Genomic DNA, 19,138 nt, shown 5'->3' on the forward strand with positions numbered 1-19,138 from the left:
GTGCAGTTTTTGAACTTCATGTTAGCAAAACTGACACAAAAAAAAATGTACTAAGAAAACAAAGAAAGATATTTTTTTGTTGAGCATACTTACAAAGCCAGCCGCTCCAGCACCAAGCTGACATTTTCACACTGCGATGTGAGGTATGGCCTGGCATTGGAGTAACTTTGGATGGCCACTGTGTACACTTCCAGTAGGGGCAGAGAGTCTTCAGAAGCTTTCCATTTCTCAGCATACTCAAGAAGGGTCTGTACGAAAAGGAGGAATATTTAGGGCAACGTACAGATAGAACATGCAAATACAACCAAAAGTCAATAGATGGTCGGATGCTTTGGGAAATGCTGAATTTATTGTGCTACTTTTATGCTTGGAATTATAGGTGTTTTCCACTATCAGAATATGTAACTGTTGGATCACAGGAACCCCAATCAATCTAGAGAATGGGGGTCCCAACATCCCCTCCATGTATGACTGGAGAGGTGCTACACATGAGTAACCACCGTCCTCATTCACTGTCTGGGACTGATTGACATATCTGCAGCACTCAGCTGTCAATATATTAGATACTGAAGTGGTGGTGATAAAAGTAGACTACTGGTCAATTCACAGGTGATTTGGAAACCTTCAGGCTATGTGCATACGTCTGGAATTGCTGCGGAAATTTCAGCGACTGTGCCGCGGGTAAAACGCATGTGGAATTGGCATGCGTTTTCCCGTTAAACACAAGCGTTTTACAAACTTAATTAGCTTGCAGAATGCTAGCGTTTCCCAAGCGATCTGTAGCATCGCTTGGAAAACTGATTGACAGGTTGGTCACACTTGTCAAACAGTGTTTGACAAGTGTGACCAACTTTTTACTATTGATGCTGCCTATGCCGCATCAATAGTAAAAAGATCTAATATTAAAAATAATTAAAAAATAAAAAAAATCGTGATATTCTCACCTTCCGACGTCCCTTGCAGCGTTCCTGCTTCTCGCGATGCTCCCGTTCCCAATAATGCCTCGCAGCACTGACCCCAGATGACGTAGCATCACGCGAGACCGCTACGTCATCACAGGTCATTGCCGCAAAGCATCGCGGGGAGCAGGAACGCTGCGAGGGACGCCGGAAGGTGAGAATATCACAATTTTTAAATTTTCATTTTTCTTTTTTTTACAGATACATGGTTCCCAGGGCCTGGAGGAGAGTCTCCTCTCCTCCACCCTGGGTACCAACCGCACATGATCCGCTTACTTCCCGCATGGTGGGCATAGCCACATGCGGAAAGTAAGCGGATCAATGCATTCCTATGTGTGCGGAATCCCTGCGATTCAGCACAAAGAATGAACATGCTGCGTTTTTTTCCAGAATGCAATTCCGCCGTGGAAAAAACCCAACATGTGCACAAAAATTGCAGATTGCATTCTAATAATAGGATCCTTAATGTATGCGTTTTTTTCACGTTTTTATAGCGAGAAACCCTAAACATGTGCACACAGCCTCATTTTGGTAACATTTTAAGAATCCATGTCATAAGGATTTTTCATCAAATAAATGACTACCCATCCTCAAGATTCATATATGATCGCTTGCAGTTTACCTGCTACGGTTCCCAACTAGCCCCCCAGAATGGGGTCCTGAAATCTCCTGTAGTTTAAGGGATAGTAAAGTAAGGATAGCTGTCTTATCAGACGTAAGACGTACACTGCTCAAAAAAATAAAGGGAACACTTAAACAACACAATGTCACTCCAAGTCAATCACACTTCTGTGAAATCAACCTGTCCAGTTATAAAGCAACACAGATGGTGAATCAATTTCTCCTGCTGTTGTGCAAATGGAACAGCAAGACAATCCCTATAAAGGAGTAGTTCTGCAGGGGTGACCACAGATCATGTTCTCATGCTTTTTTGCTGTTTTGGTCAATTTTGCATTATCCTCACCCCTAGAGGAACAGTACAATAGCACATGGCAGTGTCTACAACCCACAGAAGTGGCTCAGGTAGTGCAGGCCATCCAGGATGGCACATCAATGTGAGCTGTGGCAAGAAGGGTAGCTGTTTCTGTCGGCACAGTGTCCAGAGTATGGAGCAGATACCAGGCGACAGGTCAGTACAGCAGGAGACGTGGAGGGGGCAGGATCGCTATCTCTCCTCTGCGCAAGGAGGAACAGGAGGAGAAGTGCTACATCCCTGCAAAATGACCTCCAGAAGCCACTAACATCCATGTGTCTCCTAAAATTGTCAGAAACAGACTCCATGAGGGTGGAATGATGACCCGACGTCCACAAGTGAGTGTTGTGCTTACAGCCGAACACCATGCAGGGCGATTTGCATTTGCCAGAACACAAAGATTATAAGATTCAACATTAACGCCCTATGACCTTCATGGATGAGAGCGGGTTCACACTGAGCATGTGACAAACGTGAGAATCTAGAGACACCGTGGAGATTATTCTGTTTATTCTGTTGAGGTCCTCTGACCCATTGCGAGACCATATGCAGGTGCAGTGGGCCCTGGGTTCCTCCTAATGCATAACAATGCTAGGCAGCATGTGGCTGGAGTGTGTCAGCAGTTCCAGCATGAAGGCATTAATGCTATGGACCGGCCCGCCCATTCCCCAGACCTGAATCCAATCGAGCACATCTGGGACATCATGTCTCTTTCCATCCACCAACCAACTGTTGCACCACAAATTGTCCAGGACTTGACTGATGCTTTAATCCAGGCCTGGGATGAAATCCCTCTGGAAAACATCGGCCACCTCATCGGGACCAGGCATTGCTGGGAGGTTATACAGGAATGTGATGGCCACACACACTACTGACCATCATTTCCTTGTCTTGAGGCATTGATCACTTTCATGTTTTATTGTTCTCAACGCATTCCACTATGTAATGAATAAAGATTCCAACTGGAATTTTTAATTCAGTGATATGTCAGTAATTTAGTGTTCCCGTTATTATTTTTGACAAATGTGTTTATTAATGCGGTTTGTATTGTGAAATCTGGTGACAGATCTACTTACATGCATTTCAGAGAAAGTAGGTTATAAACGATAAAGCAATGAGGAGAAAAATCATAAGGGAGGCTCCCCACCAGTATACTTAATAAATCAGGAACGTCTGAAAAGTGGTGCAGGTACCATCACAAGATCTTACTCCAGTCAGGGACTGAAGCAAGATTTCTTGAGTAAGGAACAGCACAGTTTTTGATGAATTAGAACATCTGTGGCATCAGGCTGATGTTGTACCGCCTACTTTGGGTCTGGACAAATGTGTCATGAAATAGCCAAAATAAACAATATTTTTGCGCCTAAGGCCTCTTTCACACTTCAGTCTTTTGGCGTCAGTCTGAAACCGCCATTTTCCTCAAATAGCGAATCCGCTATTTTCCCATAGACATACATTAGCGAAGAATTGTGACTGATGGTCGTTCGTGCCATCCGCCATGTGACGGATCCGTCGAGATTTGGCGGACGTCATCTAGACATTGACGGACATTATAACTTTTTTGTCTGCGCCGAAATGGCGGTTCGCGACGGATCCGTCACGTCCGCCATTCCATAGAATGGCTGCCTATGGGCGACGGATCCGTCGCGACCGTCATTTGGTGGATCCGTTGCCCCAATCCGCTTTTTCAATTGCGCATGCTCCAAAAAGTAGATACTTTTCCCAGACAACCCCCAAGTAACGGATCCGTCAAAAAAACTGATCCGTTTTCTCAACAATTGTGACGGATCCGTCACTATGTCGGGGCAGACTGACGCCAAACAACTGAAGTGTGAAAGAAGCCTTAGAGTTACTTCTGGTAAAAGTACTTTGATGAATCACAAGGCCTATGTTTTCTTCAAAAAGCCCCAACAACAAAAAGTGAAAGATTGCCTTTGCCTGTCTGCTTGTTTAATGCTGCTCTTGGTTAGGCCAGCGTATATCCACCGACAGGTTGCCATTCCTTTCTTTTTTGCGATGTGTAACTAGGTTCTGTAAAGTTCAATTCACACTTGCTTAGGACTTACAGATTTTTGCCGCAATGAATCAAATAAGAATTAAATGTAAATGCTGGATAAGAAAAACAGAATGGGATGCAATTAAAAACACATCCAATTTTAGCTTTACTGCAGTATGGCATGCCCATTTTTTTTCAGCTTCTGGCTTACATTATTAAATAGGATTTTGTGGTATATGTATCTTCTTAATAGGCTACAACATACAGAAGTTATAGAAGCCGTTCTTAGGCCATGTTCACACTTTGCGGGTTTTTACCGCGGAAACGCGGCGATTTTGCCGCTGCGGGTCCGCTGCAGTTTTCATTGCGTTTACAGTAACATGTAAACCCTATGGAAACCGCAAACCTCTGTGCACATGCTGCGGGAAAAACCGCGCGGGAAAGCAGCGGTTTACAATCCACAGCATGTCACTTCTTTGTGCAGAATCGCGGCGATTCTGCACCCATAGGAATGCATTGATCCGCTTACTTCCCGCATGGGGCTGTGCCCACCATGCGGGAAGTAATGCGGATAATGTGCAGATGGTACCCGGGGTGGAGGAGAGGAGACTCTCCTCCAGGCCCCGGGAACCATATTTGTGTAAAAAAAAAAAAAAGAATTAAAATAAAAAATAATGATATACTCACCACCCAGCGCTGTACGCGGCCGTCCGGTCTCAGGTTGCTATGCAAGCAGGGCCTGCGGTGACGTCGCAATCACATGACCGTGACGTCTCGAAGGTCCTTCTCGCATAGCATCTTTGGAACCGGACCGCCGCGTGCAGCGTCGAACAGATCGGGACGTCAGAAGGTGAGTATATCATTATTTTTAACATTATTATTGATGCTGAATATGCAGCATCAATAGTAAAACAAGTGCAGGATTAAACCCGCAACAAAAACCGCGATAAATCTGCAGGGATAACCGCAGCGGGTTTGCCCTGCAGATTTATCAAATCCGCTGCGGGAAAACCTGCGGGAGAACCCGCAGCCCTCTTCCTATGTGTGCACATAACCTTAAGGTACCGTCAACGATGTCGATCGCTGCAGCGTCGCTGTTTGGTCACTGTAGAGCTGTCACACAGACAGCTCTCCAGCGACCAACGATACCGAAGTCCCCGGGTAACCAGGGTAAATACTTTACGGCTGGCCGGCGCTCACCAGTCAGTGCGGGAAGCTGAAGGCGAGGGACATGACCAGACACCGGGAATGTAAGTATGTAGTGGTTTTTTTTTACACTTACAACGGTAACCACGGTAACCAGGCGGCCCTGCGCTTAGCAACCCGATATTTACCCTGGTTACCAGTGAAGACACAGCGGGAGATCCAGCGACAAAATAAAGTGCTGGACTTTCCCCAGCGACCAACGATCTCCCAGCAGGGGCCTGATCGTTGGTCGCTGTCACACATAACGATTTCGTTAACAATATAGTTGCTACGTCACAAAAAGCAACAATATCATTATGTGTGACGGTACCTTTAGGCCTGTGGTTGCCATATTTAACATTGAGCCTACAGGATCATGTTGATTGCGTCATCACAAAGTTGTAAATTCACTGTCATGGTGCTCGCTAGCAGGCTTCCACCGTCAAGTGTATATAGCATACAGTTTCAGTAAGATCAGAACTCAGCAGAAGAAAAAAAAAGCTTTCCTAAAAAAAAAAGTGAACCTTTAAGCCGATTTATGCTTTGTGAGACACAGGAAACATGAATCAAACAATGGCTGTGTTATTGAAAAAATTCCTTGAAAACCTGCTCACGGACTGTGCATTTCAGATGACTAGTCCGAGGAAGGCCCTCAGAGGCTTCCCCCCTCCCAGCTCCTGATGTCTCGTAGGTCTCTCTGCATGTACACATATAGGGAGAGACTTCTCAATGAAAGATCAGGCTGGGAAGAAGCCACCAGGAACCGGCCTCAATAGTCAGCCAGAGAACAAAAACCTCAACCGGCTTTTCAAAGTACAGTATGTTTTCTTTAAAATGTTGCATACAAAAGGTTACAATCACGCAGCCAGTGTCTCATTCATTCCACCTGTAGTTCACCCAGCATGGATTCCATGACAGTTTTACTATGGAGAGTTCTCTCTTTCCACTAATCCTTGAGAAAATGTATTCCTACTTTTAGGAGATCCCACATGTACACCTTTTCCTCAATGTGGTGCAAATGTTCACATTAGCATCACATATACATTTTAATTCCTTTCTGCCGTCCGCTGCATTTGTTCTGTGGCAGTTGTGGGGCTGCATTGAGAAAGTTTAGTTTTTCAATAATTTTCAGTAAAATGATGTATGCAAACTGACTCTTCAGAGAAAAAGAGGACAAACTCTATAGCGCCACCTGTTGGAAGTAGCGATCCTACAAGTCACAATCAACACTTTAACGAGTCGTGCAATATGACTTAGGATAAAAGCCAAATCAGTATCTCAATTGCAGATACGGTGTTTCGGGTTGTTGGCCCTCAAATGATGGGACACCTGAACAGGAACTGCATGGAGACGATTTGGACACTCATATAGTGGAACTTGGATGCAATAGTGACCGCAGCATTTAAGGGGACAGAAACCGGGTGGGGGCTCGTTCCGTCATCTTATCTCCCTGACAATGGGACTGGATTCAGTTACCGTAATCTGACACCTGAGAGCATCTACAAATATATACATTTGCCACTTAAGGACATCTGTTTAATAAAATTGTGAAAAGTGGCAAGTCGTGCTGAACATGTAATGAGGAAGGGTGCCAAATGGAGTGGAAAAATAATAATAAAAAAAGTCCATATCACCTTACAAAAAAACGGAACAAAAAGCATATTAAAAATCATATGGACACCAAAATGGTAGTAATGAAAACCGTGCATGTGCAGTAAGCATAAGTGATCATCTACTTTACATCTCATACATTGGACTATCCCTAAGGCTGAGCTATGGTAAATATTAACAAAATAGCTCTAAGAATGTTATTTGCATAAGCAGTAAGCAGGCATGTAGCCTTGATCATTCTGATACTGCTGCCTGTTCCTGAAGATGTCACATAGCCAGTGCTTCATGGGAGTCCAACATGGCAGTACGGAGAAGCAGTAAGTGCAGTAGTGACCCCACGGTACAAAGATAGATAACTTTCCAGTAGTGACCCAGTCATTCATAACGGCTCACCAATCACAGAGCTATTCTTTACACCATGTGACTGCCTGGCTGGTGAAGAGCAGCTCTCTCAGGACAACTGATTCCAGAGACAATTTATCTGATGCTTGTGGATTATTGCAGAAGCAAAAAAAATGACAACTCTGCTGCGACTGATGTATTAACCCCTTCCTGCCGCGGCCCTTTTTCGGTTTTGCGTTTTCGTTTTTCGCTCCCCTCCTTCCCAGAGCCATAACTTTTTTTATTTTTCCATCAATATGGTCATGTGAGGTTATACTTTTGAACGACATCATTGGTTTTAGCATGTCTTGTACTAGAAAACGGGAAAAAAACTCCAAGTGTAGTGAAATTGCAAAAAAAAAAGTGCAATCCCACACTTGTTTTTTTGGTTGGCTTTTTTGCTAGGTTCACGAAATGCTAAAATGACCTTATATTATGATTCTCCAGGTCATTATGAGTTCATAGACACCAAACATGTCTAGGTTATTTTTTATCTAAGTGGTGGAAAAAGAAACTGCTAAAAAAATTTTAAAAAAAAGTGCCATTTTCCGATACCCGTAGCGTCTCCATTTTTCGTGATCTGGGGTCGGGTGGGGCTTATTTTTTGCGTGCCGAGCTGATGTTTTTAATGATACCACTTTTGTGCACATACGTTCTTTTGATCGCTCGTTATTACATTTTAATGCAATGTCGCGGCGACAAAAAAACGTTATTCTGGCGTTTCAAATTTTTTTCTTGCTGCACTGTTTAGCGATCAGGTTAATGCTTTTTTTTTTATTGATAGATCGAGCGATTCTGAACGCGGTGATACCAAATATGCGTAGGTTTGGGGTGATTTAAACTTTTATATTTTTTTAATTTTTTTCATATTTTTAAAAACATTTTTTTTAAACTTGCGCCATTCTTCAATAGCCTCCATGGGAGGCTAGAAGCTGGCACCACTGGATCAGCTCTGTTACATAGCAGCGATCATCAGATCGCTGCTATGTAGCTGAATTGCAGGCTTGCTATGAGCGCCGACCACAGGCATCAGTAACCATAGAGGTCTCAAGGACCTCTATGGTTACTGTCCTGACACATCGCCGACCCCCAATCATGAGACGGGGGTTGGTGATGCGATCATTTCCAGCCGCGCGGCTGGAAGCGGTAGTTAAATGCCGCTGTCAGCGTTTGACAGCGGCATTTAACAGGTTAATAGCGGCGGGTCAATTGCGATTTCACCCGCCGTTATTGCGCGCACATGTCAGCTGTACAAAACAGCTGACATGTCGCGACTTTGATGTGGGCTCACCGCCGGAGCCCACATTAAACGGGGAGACACGACATGCGCAGTACTGGAACTGCAGTACTAACATGAAAAGAGAAATATTCTATTTTTATTTAGGTCAATGTGATTACAAGCTGGCTTCATTCAATCAAAATATTAAAAGCGGTAAAGGCAATCAGTCATCAGTTTAAAGGGGTTATCCAGACTTCTAATACTGATGTCTTATTCCAAGGCTACAAGATGAGGGCCCGACTAATAGCACTCATGCGATTGCTGCATCCTCCTCACAGTTTGTCAGTTTTCAGGTTGTGTTGTATATTTTCATTTTTTGCAGCCGCTCAAGATATTGTAGTATTACTCCATTCACTTCATTGAAACAACATGTCTTAACCCCTTCAAGACCCAGCCTATTTTGACCTTAAAGACCTTGCCGTTTTTTGCAATTCTGACCAGTGTCCCTTTATGAGGTAATAACTCAGGAACGCTTCAACGGATCCTAGCGGTTCTGAGATTGTTTTTTCGTGACATATTGGGCTTCATGTTAGTGGTAAATTTAGGTCAATAAATTCTGCATTTATTTGTGATAAACACGGAAATTTGGCGAAAATTTTGAAAATTTCGCAATTTTCACATTTTGAATTTTTATTCTGTTAAACCAGAGAGATATGTGACTCAAAATAGTTAATAAATAACATTTCCCACATGTTTACTTTACATCAGCACAATTTTGGAAACAAAATTTTTTTTTGTTAGGAAGTTATAAGGGTTAAAATTCGACCAGCGATTTGTCATTTTTACAACGAAATTTACAAAACCATTTTTTTAGGGACCACCTCACATTTGAAGTCAGTTTGAGGGGTCTATATGGCTGAAAATACCCAAAAGTGACACCATTCTAAAAACTGCACCCCTCAAGGTACTCAAAACCACATTCCAGAAGTTTATTAACCCTTCAGGTGCTTCACAGAAGCAGAAGCAACATGGAAGGAAAAAATGAACATTTAACTTTTTAGTCACAAAAATTATCTTTTAGCAACAATTTTTTTATTTTCCCAATGGTAAAAGGAGAAACTGAACCACGAAAGTTGTTGTCCAATTTGTCCTGAGTACGCTGATACCTCATATGTGGGGGTAAACCACTGTTTTGGCGCACGGCAGGGCTTGGAAGAGAAGGAGCGCCATTTGACTTTTTGAATCAAAAATTGGCTCCACTCTTTAGCGGACACCATGTCACGTTTGGAGAGCCCCCGTGTGCCTAAAAATTGGAGCTCCCCCACAAGTGACCCCATTTTGGAAACTAGACGCCCCAAGGAACTTATCTAGATGCATAGTGAGCACTTTGAACCCCCAGGTGCTTCACAAATTGATCCGTAAAAATGAAAAAGTACTTTTTTTTCGCAAAAAAATTCTTTTAGCCTCAATTTTTTCATTTTCACATGGGCAACAGGATAAAATGGATCCTAAAATGTGTTGGGCAATTTCTCCTGAGTACACCAATACCTCACATGTGGAGGTAAACCACTGTTTGGGCACATGGTAAGGCTCGGAAGGGAAGGAGCGCCATTTGACTTTTTGAATGAAAAATTATTTCCATCGTTAGCGGACACCATGTCGCGTTTGGATAGCTCCTGTGTGCCTAAACATTGGCGCTCCCCCACAAGTGACCCCATTTTGGAAACTAGACCCCCCAAGGAACTAATTTGGATGCCTAGTGAGCACTTTAAACCCTCAGGTGCTTCACAAATTGATCTGTAAAAATGAAAAAGTAATTTTTTTTCACAAAAAAATTCTTTTCGCCTCAATTTTTTCATTTTCACATGGGCAGTAGGATAAAATGGATCATAAAATTTGTTGGGCAATTTCTCCCGAGTACGCCGATACCTCATATGTGGGGGTAAACCACTGTTTGGGCACTCGGCAGGGCTCGGAAGAGAAGGCGCGCCATTTGACTTTTTGAATGGAAAATTAGCTCCAATTGTTAGCGGACACCATGTCGCGTTTGGAGAGCCCCTGTGTGCCTAAACATTGGAGCTCCCCCACAAGTGACCCCATTTTGGAAACTAGACCCCCCAAGGAACTTATCTAGATGCATATTGAGCACTTTAAACCCCCAGGTGCTTCACAGAAGTTTATAACGCAGAGCCATGAAAATAAAAAATAATTTTTCTTTCCTCAAAAATGATTTTTTAGCCTGGAATTTCCTATTTTGCCAAGGATAATAGGAGAAATTGGACCCCAAATATTGTTGTCCAGTTTGTCCTGAGTACGCTGATACCCCATATGTGGGGGTAAACCACTGTTTGGGCGCACGGCAGGGCTCGGAAGGGATGGCACGCCATTTGGCTTTTTAAATGGAAAATTAGCTCCAATCATTAGCGGACACCATGTCACGTTTGGAGAGCCCCTGTGTGCCTAAACATTGGAGATCCCCCAGAAATGACACCATTTTAGAAACTAGACCCCCAAAGGAACTAATCTAGATGTGTGGTGAGGACTTTGAACCCCCAAGTGCTTCACAGAAGTTTATAACGCAGAGCCATGAAAATAAAAAAAAAAATTATTTCCTCAAAAATAATTATTTAGCCCAGAATTTTTTATTTTCCCAAGGGTTACAGGAGAAATTGGACCCCAAAAGTTGTTGTCCAGTTTCTCCTGAGTACGCTGATACCCCATATGTGGGGGTAAACCACTGTTTGGGCACACGTCGGGGCTCAGAAGGGAAGTAGTGACTTTTGAAATGCAGACTTTGATGGAATGGTCTGCGGGTGTCACGTTGCGTTTGCAGAGCCCCTGGTGTGCCTAAACAGTAGAAACCCCCCACAAGTGACCCCATTTTAGAAACTAGACCCCCCAAGGAACTTATCTAGATATGTGGTGAGCACTTTGAACCCCCAAGTGCTTCACAGACGTTTACAACGCAGAGCCGTGAAAATAAAAAATCATTTTTCTTTCCTCAAAAATTATGTTTTAGCAAGCATTTTTTTAGATTCACAAGGGTAACAGGAGAAATTGGACCCCAGTAATTGTTGCGCAGTTTGTCCTGAGTATGCTGGTACCCCATATGTGGGGGTAAACCACTGTTTGGGCACACGTCAGGGCTCGGAAGTGAGGGAGCACCATTTGACTTTTTGAATACGAGATTGGCTGGAATCAATGGTGGCGCCATGTTGCGTTTGGAGACCCCTGATGTGCCTAAACAGTGGAAACCCCTCAATTCTAACTCCAACACTAACCCCCCCACACCCCTAACCCTAATCCCAACTGTAGCCATAACCCTAATCACAACCCTAACCCCAACACACCCCTAACCACAACACTAACCCCAACACACCCCTAACCCTAACCACAACCCTAATTCCAACCCTAACCCTAAGGCTATGTGCCCACGTTGCGGATTCGTGTGAGATATTTCCGCACCATTTTTGAAAAATCTGCGGGTAAAAGGCACTGTGTTTTACCTGCGGATTTTCCGCGGATTTCCAGTGTTTTTTGTGCGGATTTCACCTGCGGATTCCTATTGAGGAACAGGTGTAAAACGCTGCGGAATCCGCACAAAGAATTGACATGCTGCGGAAAATACAATGCAGCGTTTCCGCGCGGTATTTTCCGCACCATGGGCACAGCGGATTTGGTTTTTCATATGTTTACATGGTACTGTAAACCTGATGGAACACTGCTGCGAATCCGCAACCAAATCCGCACCGTGTGCACATGGCCTAATTCTAAAGGTATGTGCACACGCTGCGGAAAACGCTGCGGATCCGCAGCAGTTTCCCATGAGTTTACAGTTCAATGTAAACCTATGGGAAACAAAAATCGCTGTGCACATGCTGCGGAAAAACTGCACGGAAACGCAGCGGTTTACATTCCGCAGCATGTCACTTCTTTGTGCGGATTCCGCAGCGGTTTTACAACTGCTCCAATAGAAAATCGCAATTGTAAAACCGCAGTGAAATGCGCAGAAAAAAACGCGGTAAATCCGCCATAAATCCGCAGCGGTTTAGCACTGCGGATTTATCAAATCCGCAGCGGAAAAATCCGCAGAGGACCAGAATACGTGTGCACATTCCTAACCCTAACCCTAGCCCTAACCCTACCCCTACCCCTAACCCTACCCCTAACCCTACCCCTACCCCTAACCCTAACCCTATTCTAACATTAGTGGAAAAAAAAAATTTCTTTATTTTTTTTATTGTCCCTACCTATGGGGGTGACAAAGGGGGGGGGTCATTTATTATTTTTTTTATTTTGATCACTGAGATTGCATTTTGATCACTGAGATATAATCTATCTCAGTGATCAAAATGCACTTTGGAACGAATCTGCCGGCCGGCAGATTCGGCGGGCGCACTGCGCATGCGCCCGCCATTTTGGAAGATGGCGGCGCCCGGGAGAAGACGGACGGGACCACGGCTGGATCGGTAAGTATGATAGGGTGGGGGGGGGACCACGGGGGGGGGATCGGAGCACGGGGGGGGAATCGGAGCGCGGGAGGGGTGGAACGGAGCGCGGGGGGCGTGGAACGGAGCACGGGGGGGCTGGAATGGAGCACGGGGGGGTGGAACGGAGCACGGGGGGGTGGAACGGAGCACGGGGGGGGGTGGATCGGAGTGCAGGGGGGGTGATTGGAGCACGGGGGGGTGATTGGAGCACGGGGGGAGCGGACACGAGCACGGGGGGGAGCGGAGCACAGGACGGAGGGGAGCCGGAGCAGTGTACCGGCCAGATCGGGGGGGTGGGGGGGCGATCGGAGGGGTGGGGTGGGGGCACACTAGTATTTCCAGCCATGGCCGATGATATTTCAGCATCGGCCATGGCTGGATTGTAATATTTCACCCGTTATAATGGGTGAAATATTACAAATCGCTCTGATTGGCAGTTTCACTTTCAACAGCCAATCAAAGCGATCGTAGCCACGAGGGGGTGAAGCCACCCCCCCTGGGCTAAACTACCACTCCCCCTGTCCCTGCAGATCGGGTGAAATGGGAGTTAACCCTTTCACCCGATCTGCAGGGACGCGATCTTTCCATGACGCCGCATAGGCGTCATGGGTCGGAATGGCACCGACTTTCATGACGCCTACGTGGCGTCATGGGTCGGGAAGGGGTTAAACGACAGCTAAAAAATATGAAGTGAGCATTAAAAAAAATCATTGGCACTTGTGCCGAAGCCTCTCCGAACAACTGGTTTGAAGGGGGATAGTTGGACTCAATCTAATACTGATGGCTTTTTCTAAGGTTAAATGACCAAACTGAGAAGGCTGGACCCCACATAATTACAGTATTGAGAATTGATATGCATCTAGCTTCTAATACGTGAGCATTCGCACACAAGTCACACTGCCTTATCAGTACTCATTCACGAATAAGGCTATATTACATTGTTTGGACTCAAAGGTCAGCAACACTGTTGTATTGCTTTCAGCAGACACGTGCGGATAGAGGTTCCTCTCTGAGCCACAAACATGTCAGCTCTGCACTGTGCATTAACGGAGACACTACAGGAACAAGTAAAGCTCGAAGTTTATGGTACCATTCACTAATTTATAACGGAGGAAAATAAATAAAGAAAAAATAAAGGGATTATCCCATAATCCTCCATCATTTTTGTCAGTGGTTGTAAATGATTGGAGTAGTAATTATTATTATATTACTTATTGTATACATAATAAAAACAAGTACAATAATCTTGAACAATACAAGTGAAGTCATAACTGGTACAGGAGGAGAGAGGACCCTGCCCGCGAAGGCTCACAATCTACAAGGGATGGGTGAGAATACAGTAGGTGAGGGTAGAGCTGGTCATGCAGCGGTTTGTAGTAATGGAGAAAAGTACAGTCTGCAGGTATAAGGCCTCAGCACACACGTGTGCTCCTAGAGGAAAACCTTTGGTCACTTATGATGGGTTTACATGTGTCGATCAAGACTATAAAATGACAAAAATGGCTAGTTTAGACAGGCTGCTTGCACTTCCATGCACATACAACAATCAATAGTATTACTCTTTCTGTGCAAAGAGTATTCTTGTCTTGGCAGCGAATCCCTTCTTACATAGGATAATGGGCTGTTGAGAACGATGAGTTTTAAAGGGCCAGTGTCACACCCTCCAGCCGTTATAAACTAAAAGAGCCACCTTGTGCAGCAGTAATGCTGCATTCTAACAAGGTGGCTCTTTTAGTTTTGTGTTCATGTATTACTAAAATAAAGCGCTTTGAAACTTTTCAAAAATACCTATCTTTGTCCACGGAGGCGGGTCTGAAGCCTCCTCTGTGAAGCGCCCAACTGCCGTCACTCATCTCTTCTGGGGTGATGGTCGCCGCCCCCTGCGCGCTGTTCTTCTTAAATCCGGCGCCTGCGCTGTGCGTGCCTGCATGGGGTAGGCGCATTGAGAATTGGCAGTCATAGCTCTCAGATGCCGGGTTCCTGACTGCCTGTGCGGCCACCCTGTTACTGAATCCCCACCCCGCACTGTGTTATGCATTATGCACAGTGCAGGGCTGGGATTCCTGGGCATGTGCACTGCGCTTGTCAGACGCTCCCCCAGGTTCCCCGCCTTCCAGCGTCGGTCTGTGCAGGAATCTGCCCAGGAATCCCAGCCCCGTCGCCGTTTTCGCCTCAGGCTGGTCAGGTCAGATGGGCGTGGCGACATCGCTGGTTCTTCCCCCAGATCTTGCATATATTTCCGTTGGTGGCGTAGTGGTTTGCGCATGCCCATCTTCTGAATCCACTGGGCAGGAGAAGAAAAAACGCGCGATCGGCGCTATTTCCCTGGTGATCTGTGGGGGCGGCCATCTTCCCGAGGCCGCGCGTGCACATATGGAGTCCTCTGCTGCCCGGGGCTTCAGGAAAATGGCCGCGGGATGCCAGGCATGCGCAGATGGAGATCGCGGCGGCCATTTTCCTGAAGTTGAGATGCGAACCCGGCTTCAGGAAAATGGCCGCCGCGATCTCCATCTGCGCACGCCCGGCATCCCGCGGCCATTTTCCTGAAGCCCCGGGCAGCAGAGGACTCCATATGCGCACACGCGGCCTCAGGAAGATGGCCGCCCCACAGATCACCAGGGAAATAGCGCCAATCGCGCGTTTTTTCTTCTCCTGCCCAGTGGATTCAGAAGATGGGCATGCGCAAACCACTACGCCACCAACGGAAATATATGCAAGATCTGGGGGAAGAACCAGCGATGTCGCCACGCCCATCTGACCTGACCAGCCTGATTGACAGGCGAAAACGGCGACTTTGGTAAGGGGTGGAATCAGGGTACACAAAACACACTATAGTAACGCACAGCTCAGGCCCTATTTAACAGTATTTTTATCTCGTACTGAAAAACCGGGGTGACAGGTTCCCTTTAAAGGTCAGTGGATTCATGCTTCCCAAAACACAGGCAGCATGAATCAGAATCTGGTTGCACGATTATATGTACACATGTGTGAAAAGTCCTGTCAATCAACTGAAGTGGTGTGAGGAGAAGCCTGCCAGGGAGCGCCACACTAGTATTGTCTATTCCGGAAATGACGGTGCACTCCAGAGAAAAACATACCTGCCAGCAAATGTGCTGCCAGAATTGGTCATGAAATGATCGCTTCCCTTGAAAAGTTCATGCAATTTTTGTGTGCTTGTTATCCTCTCTTTTGGGGGGTGTTGGTGACTGAAGCTGTTCCCCCAGACAAAACGATGCGCAGCTGTAAACAGCGTGCATATACAGTGGGTACGGAAAGTATTCAGACCTCTTTAAATTTTTCACTCTTTGTTTCATTGCAGCCATTTTGGTAAATTGAAAAAAGTTAAATTTTTTTCTCATTAACCCCTTACTGCCATCGGACGTACTATGAGGCCATGTTCACACGTTGCGTTTTTTACTGCAGATCTACAACGTTTTTGACGCTGCGGATCCGCAGCCGTTTTCCATGCGGTGTAACAGTACCATGTAAACCTATGGAAAATAAAAACCGCTGTGCACATGCTGCGGAAAAAAACGCGCAGAAACACAGCGGTTTATTTTCCGCAGCATGTCAATTCTTTGTGCGGATTCCACAGCAGTTTTACACCTGCTCCATAATAGAAAACCGCAGGCGTAAAACCGCAGTAGAATCCGCACAAAAACCGCGGTAAATCCGCAGTACATCTGCAGAAAAAACGCAGTGTTTTTGCCCTGCGGATTTATCAAAATCAGTGCGGAAAAATCTGCACACCATTCCGCAGCGTGTGCACATAGCCTTACACCGATGTCAGACTCCCCTCGCTTTGATGTGGGCCATGAGCCCACCTCAAAGCCAGGACATGTCAGCTGTTTTGAACAGCTGACATGTGCCCGCGATAGCCGCGAGCGGAATCGCGATCCGCCTGTGGCTATTAACTAGTTAAAGGGCGCTGTCAAACCAAACTGACAGTGGCATTTAACAAACGCTTCCAGGAATCGGGCCGGAAATGCGCACACCGGTGACTTGAGTCACATGATCGCGGGTCACAGATGTGTCAGCATGACAACCTGAGGTCTCCTTGAAACCTCTATGGTTGTTGATGCCGGATTGCTGTGAGCGCCACCCAGTGGTCGGCGCTCATAGCAAGTCTGCAATTCAGCTACATAGAGGCGATCTGAGCATCGCCTCTATGTAGCAGAGCCGATGAAGTTGTGCCAGCTTCTAGCCATTGGCTACTGTAGCATGCCAAAAGTTAAAAAAAAAGTTTAAAAAAAAAAAAAAAAAAAAAAATTTTTTTAAAAATTCTAAATAAAACAATAAAAAAAAAATATCAAATCTTCACATATTTGGTATCGCTGCATTCAGAATCGCCCGGCCCATGAATAAAAAAAAGGATGAACCTAAATGGCGTGGTGAGATAAATATCAAAACACAAAAATTACGTTTTTTGGTTGCTGTGACATTGCATTAAAATGCAATAACGGGCGATCAAAAGAACGTATCTGCACAAAAGTGGAATCATTAAGGGTATGTGCACACGTTGCAGATTTCCTGCAGAACTGCAGCTTTTTTTCCATGCAGAAACGCTGCAGATCTGCAAGTGATTAACAGTACAATGTAAATCAATGGCAAAATAAAAATGCTGTGCTAATGGTACAGAAAAATCTGCACAGAAAATGCAGCAGATTCAAAAAAGGATCATGTAAATTCTTTGTGCAGAACTGCTGCGTTTCTGCACCCATTCCATAATAGAAATCTGCAGGGGTAAAAAAAGGAAGAAATCTGCACAAAAATCTGCAACGTGTGCACAGACCAAAAAAAGGTGCAGATTCTGACCTGCGTTTTCTGCCAAGAAATTCAGAATCTGCACAGAAAATTCCACAGTCAAATCTGCAACGTGTGCAAAAGGTCAACTCAGCACGCAAAAAAATAATTCCTCACCCGACATCACAAAAAATGGACATGCTACGGGGTCTCAGAAAATGGCGCAATTTTTTTTTTTAAGCAAACTTTTGAATTTTTTTTCACCACTTACATAAAAAAGAACCTAGACATGTTTGGTGTCTATGAACTTATAATGACCTCGAGAATCATAATGGCAGGTCAGTTTTTAGCATTTAGTGAACTTAGCAAAAAAAAACAAACAAAAACACAGTGTGGGATTGCACTTCATTTTTTTGCAATTTCAGAGCACTTGGGAATTTTTTTCCCCGTTTTCTGTTACATGACATGGTAAAACCAATGGTATCGTTCAAAAGTACAACTCGTCCCTCAAAAAATAAGCCCCCACGTGGGGCTCATATTGATGGAAAAATAAAAAATAAAAATTATGGCTCTGGGAAGGAAGGGAGAGAAAAAGAAAAAAAGCACCGGTGATTAAGGGGTTAATGTACACTCTGCACCCCATTTTGACTGAAAAAAAATGTAGAAATTGTTGAAAATTTATTAAAAAAGAAAAACTGAAATATCACATGGTCATAAGTATTCAGACCCTTTGCTCAGACACTCATATTTAAGTCACATGCTGTCCATTTCCTTGTGATCCTCCTTGAGAAGGTTCTACTCCTTCAATGGAGTCCAGCTGTGTTTAATTAAACTGATAGGGCTTGATTTGGAAAGGCACACACCTGTCCATATAAGGCTATGTGCACACGATGCGGATTTTGCTGCGGATCCGCAGCCGTTTCCCATGAGTTTACAGTACAATGTAAACCTATGGGAAACCAAAAATGCGGTGCCCATGCTGCGGAAAAAGCCACGCAGAAACGCAGCGGATTTTCCGCAGCATGTCAATTCTTTGTGCGGAATCCGCAGCAGTTTTCCATCTGCTCCAATAGAAAGCTGCAGATGAAAAACCGCAGCTGAATCCGCAATAAATCCGCAGTAAAAACCGCAGCGGTTTTCCACTGCGGATTTATCAAATCTGCTGCGGAAAAATCCGCAGTGGTCCATTCTACATGTGCACATAGCCTAAGACCTCACAGCTCACAGTGCATGTCAGACCAAATGAGAATCCTGAAGTCAAGGGAACTGGCCAAGGGGCTCAAGAGACAGAATTGTGGTAAGGCACAGATCTGGCCAAGGTTACAACAGAATTTCTGCAGTACTCAAGGTTCCTAGGAGCACAGTGGCCTCCATAATCCTTAAATGGAAGAAGTTTGGGACCACCAGAAGTCTTCCTAGACCTGGCCGTACAGACAAACTGAGCAATCATGGGAGAAGAGCCTTGGTGAGAGAGGTAAAGTAGAACCCCAAGATCACTGTGGCTGAGCTCCAGAGATGCAGTAGGGAGATGGGAGAAAGTTCCACAAAGACCACTATCACTGCAGCCCTCCACCAGTCGGG

At 45.1% G+C, this 19,138-nt stretch overlaps 1 protein-coding gene across 2 annotated transcripts in view; it reads right to left on the minus strand.

Moving 5' to 3' along the window:
* The window catches only part of ZNF292 (zinc finger protein 292), a 134,552-nt gene that overhangs the window by 77,617 nt on the left and 37,797 nt on the right, over nt 1-19,138 (minus strand). For both annotated transcript variants that reach the window (XM_069726397.1, XM_069726396.1), the window contains one exon: nt 94-248. In XM_069726397.1, coding sequence (XP_069582498.1) covers nt 94-248 — 155 coding nt within the window. The remainder of the gene's footprint in view (nt 1-93; nt 249-19,138) is intronic.

Source organism: Ranitomeya imitator, chromosome 5 (assembly GCF_032444005.1).
Source record: "Ranitomeya imitator isolate aRanImi1 chromosome 5, aRanImi1.pri, whole genome shotgun sequence".
Lineage (NCBI taxonomy): Eukaryota > Metazoa > Chordata > Amphibia > Anura > Dendrobatidae > Ranitomeya > Ranitomeya imitator.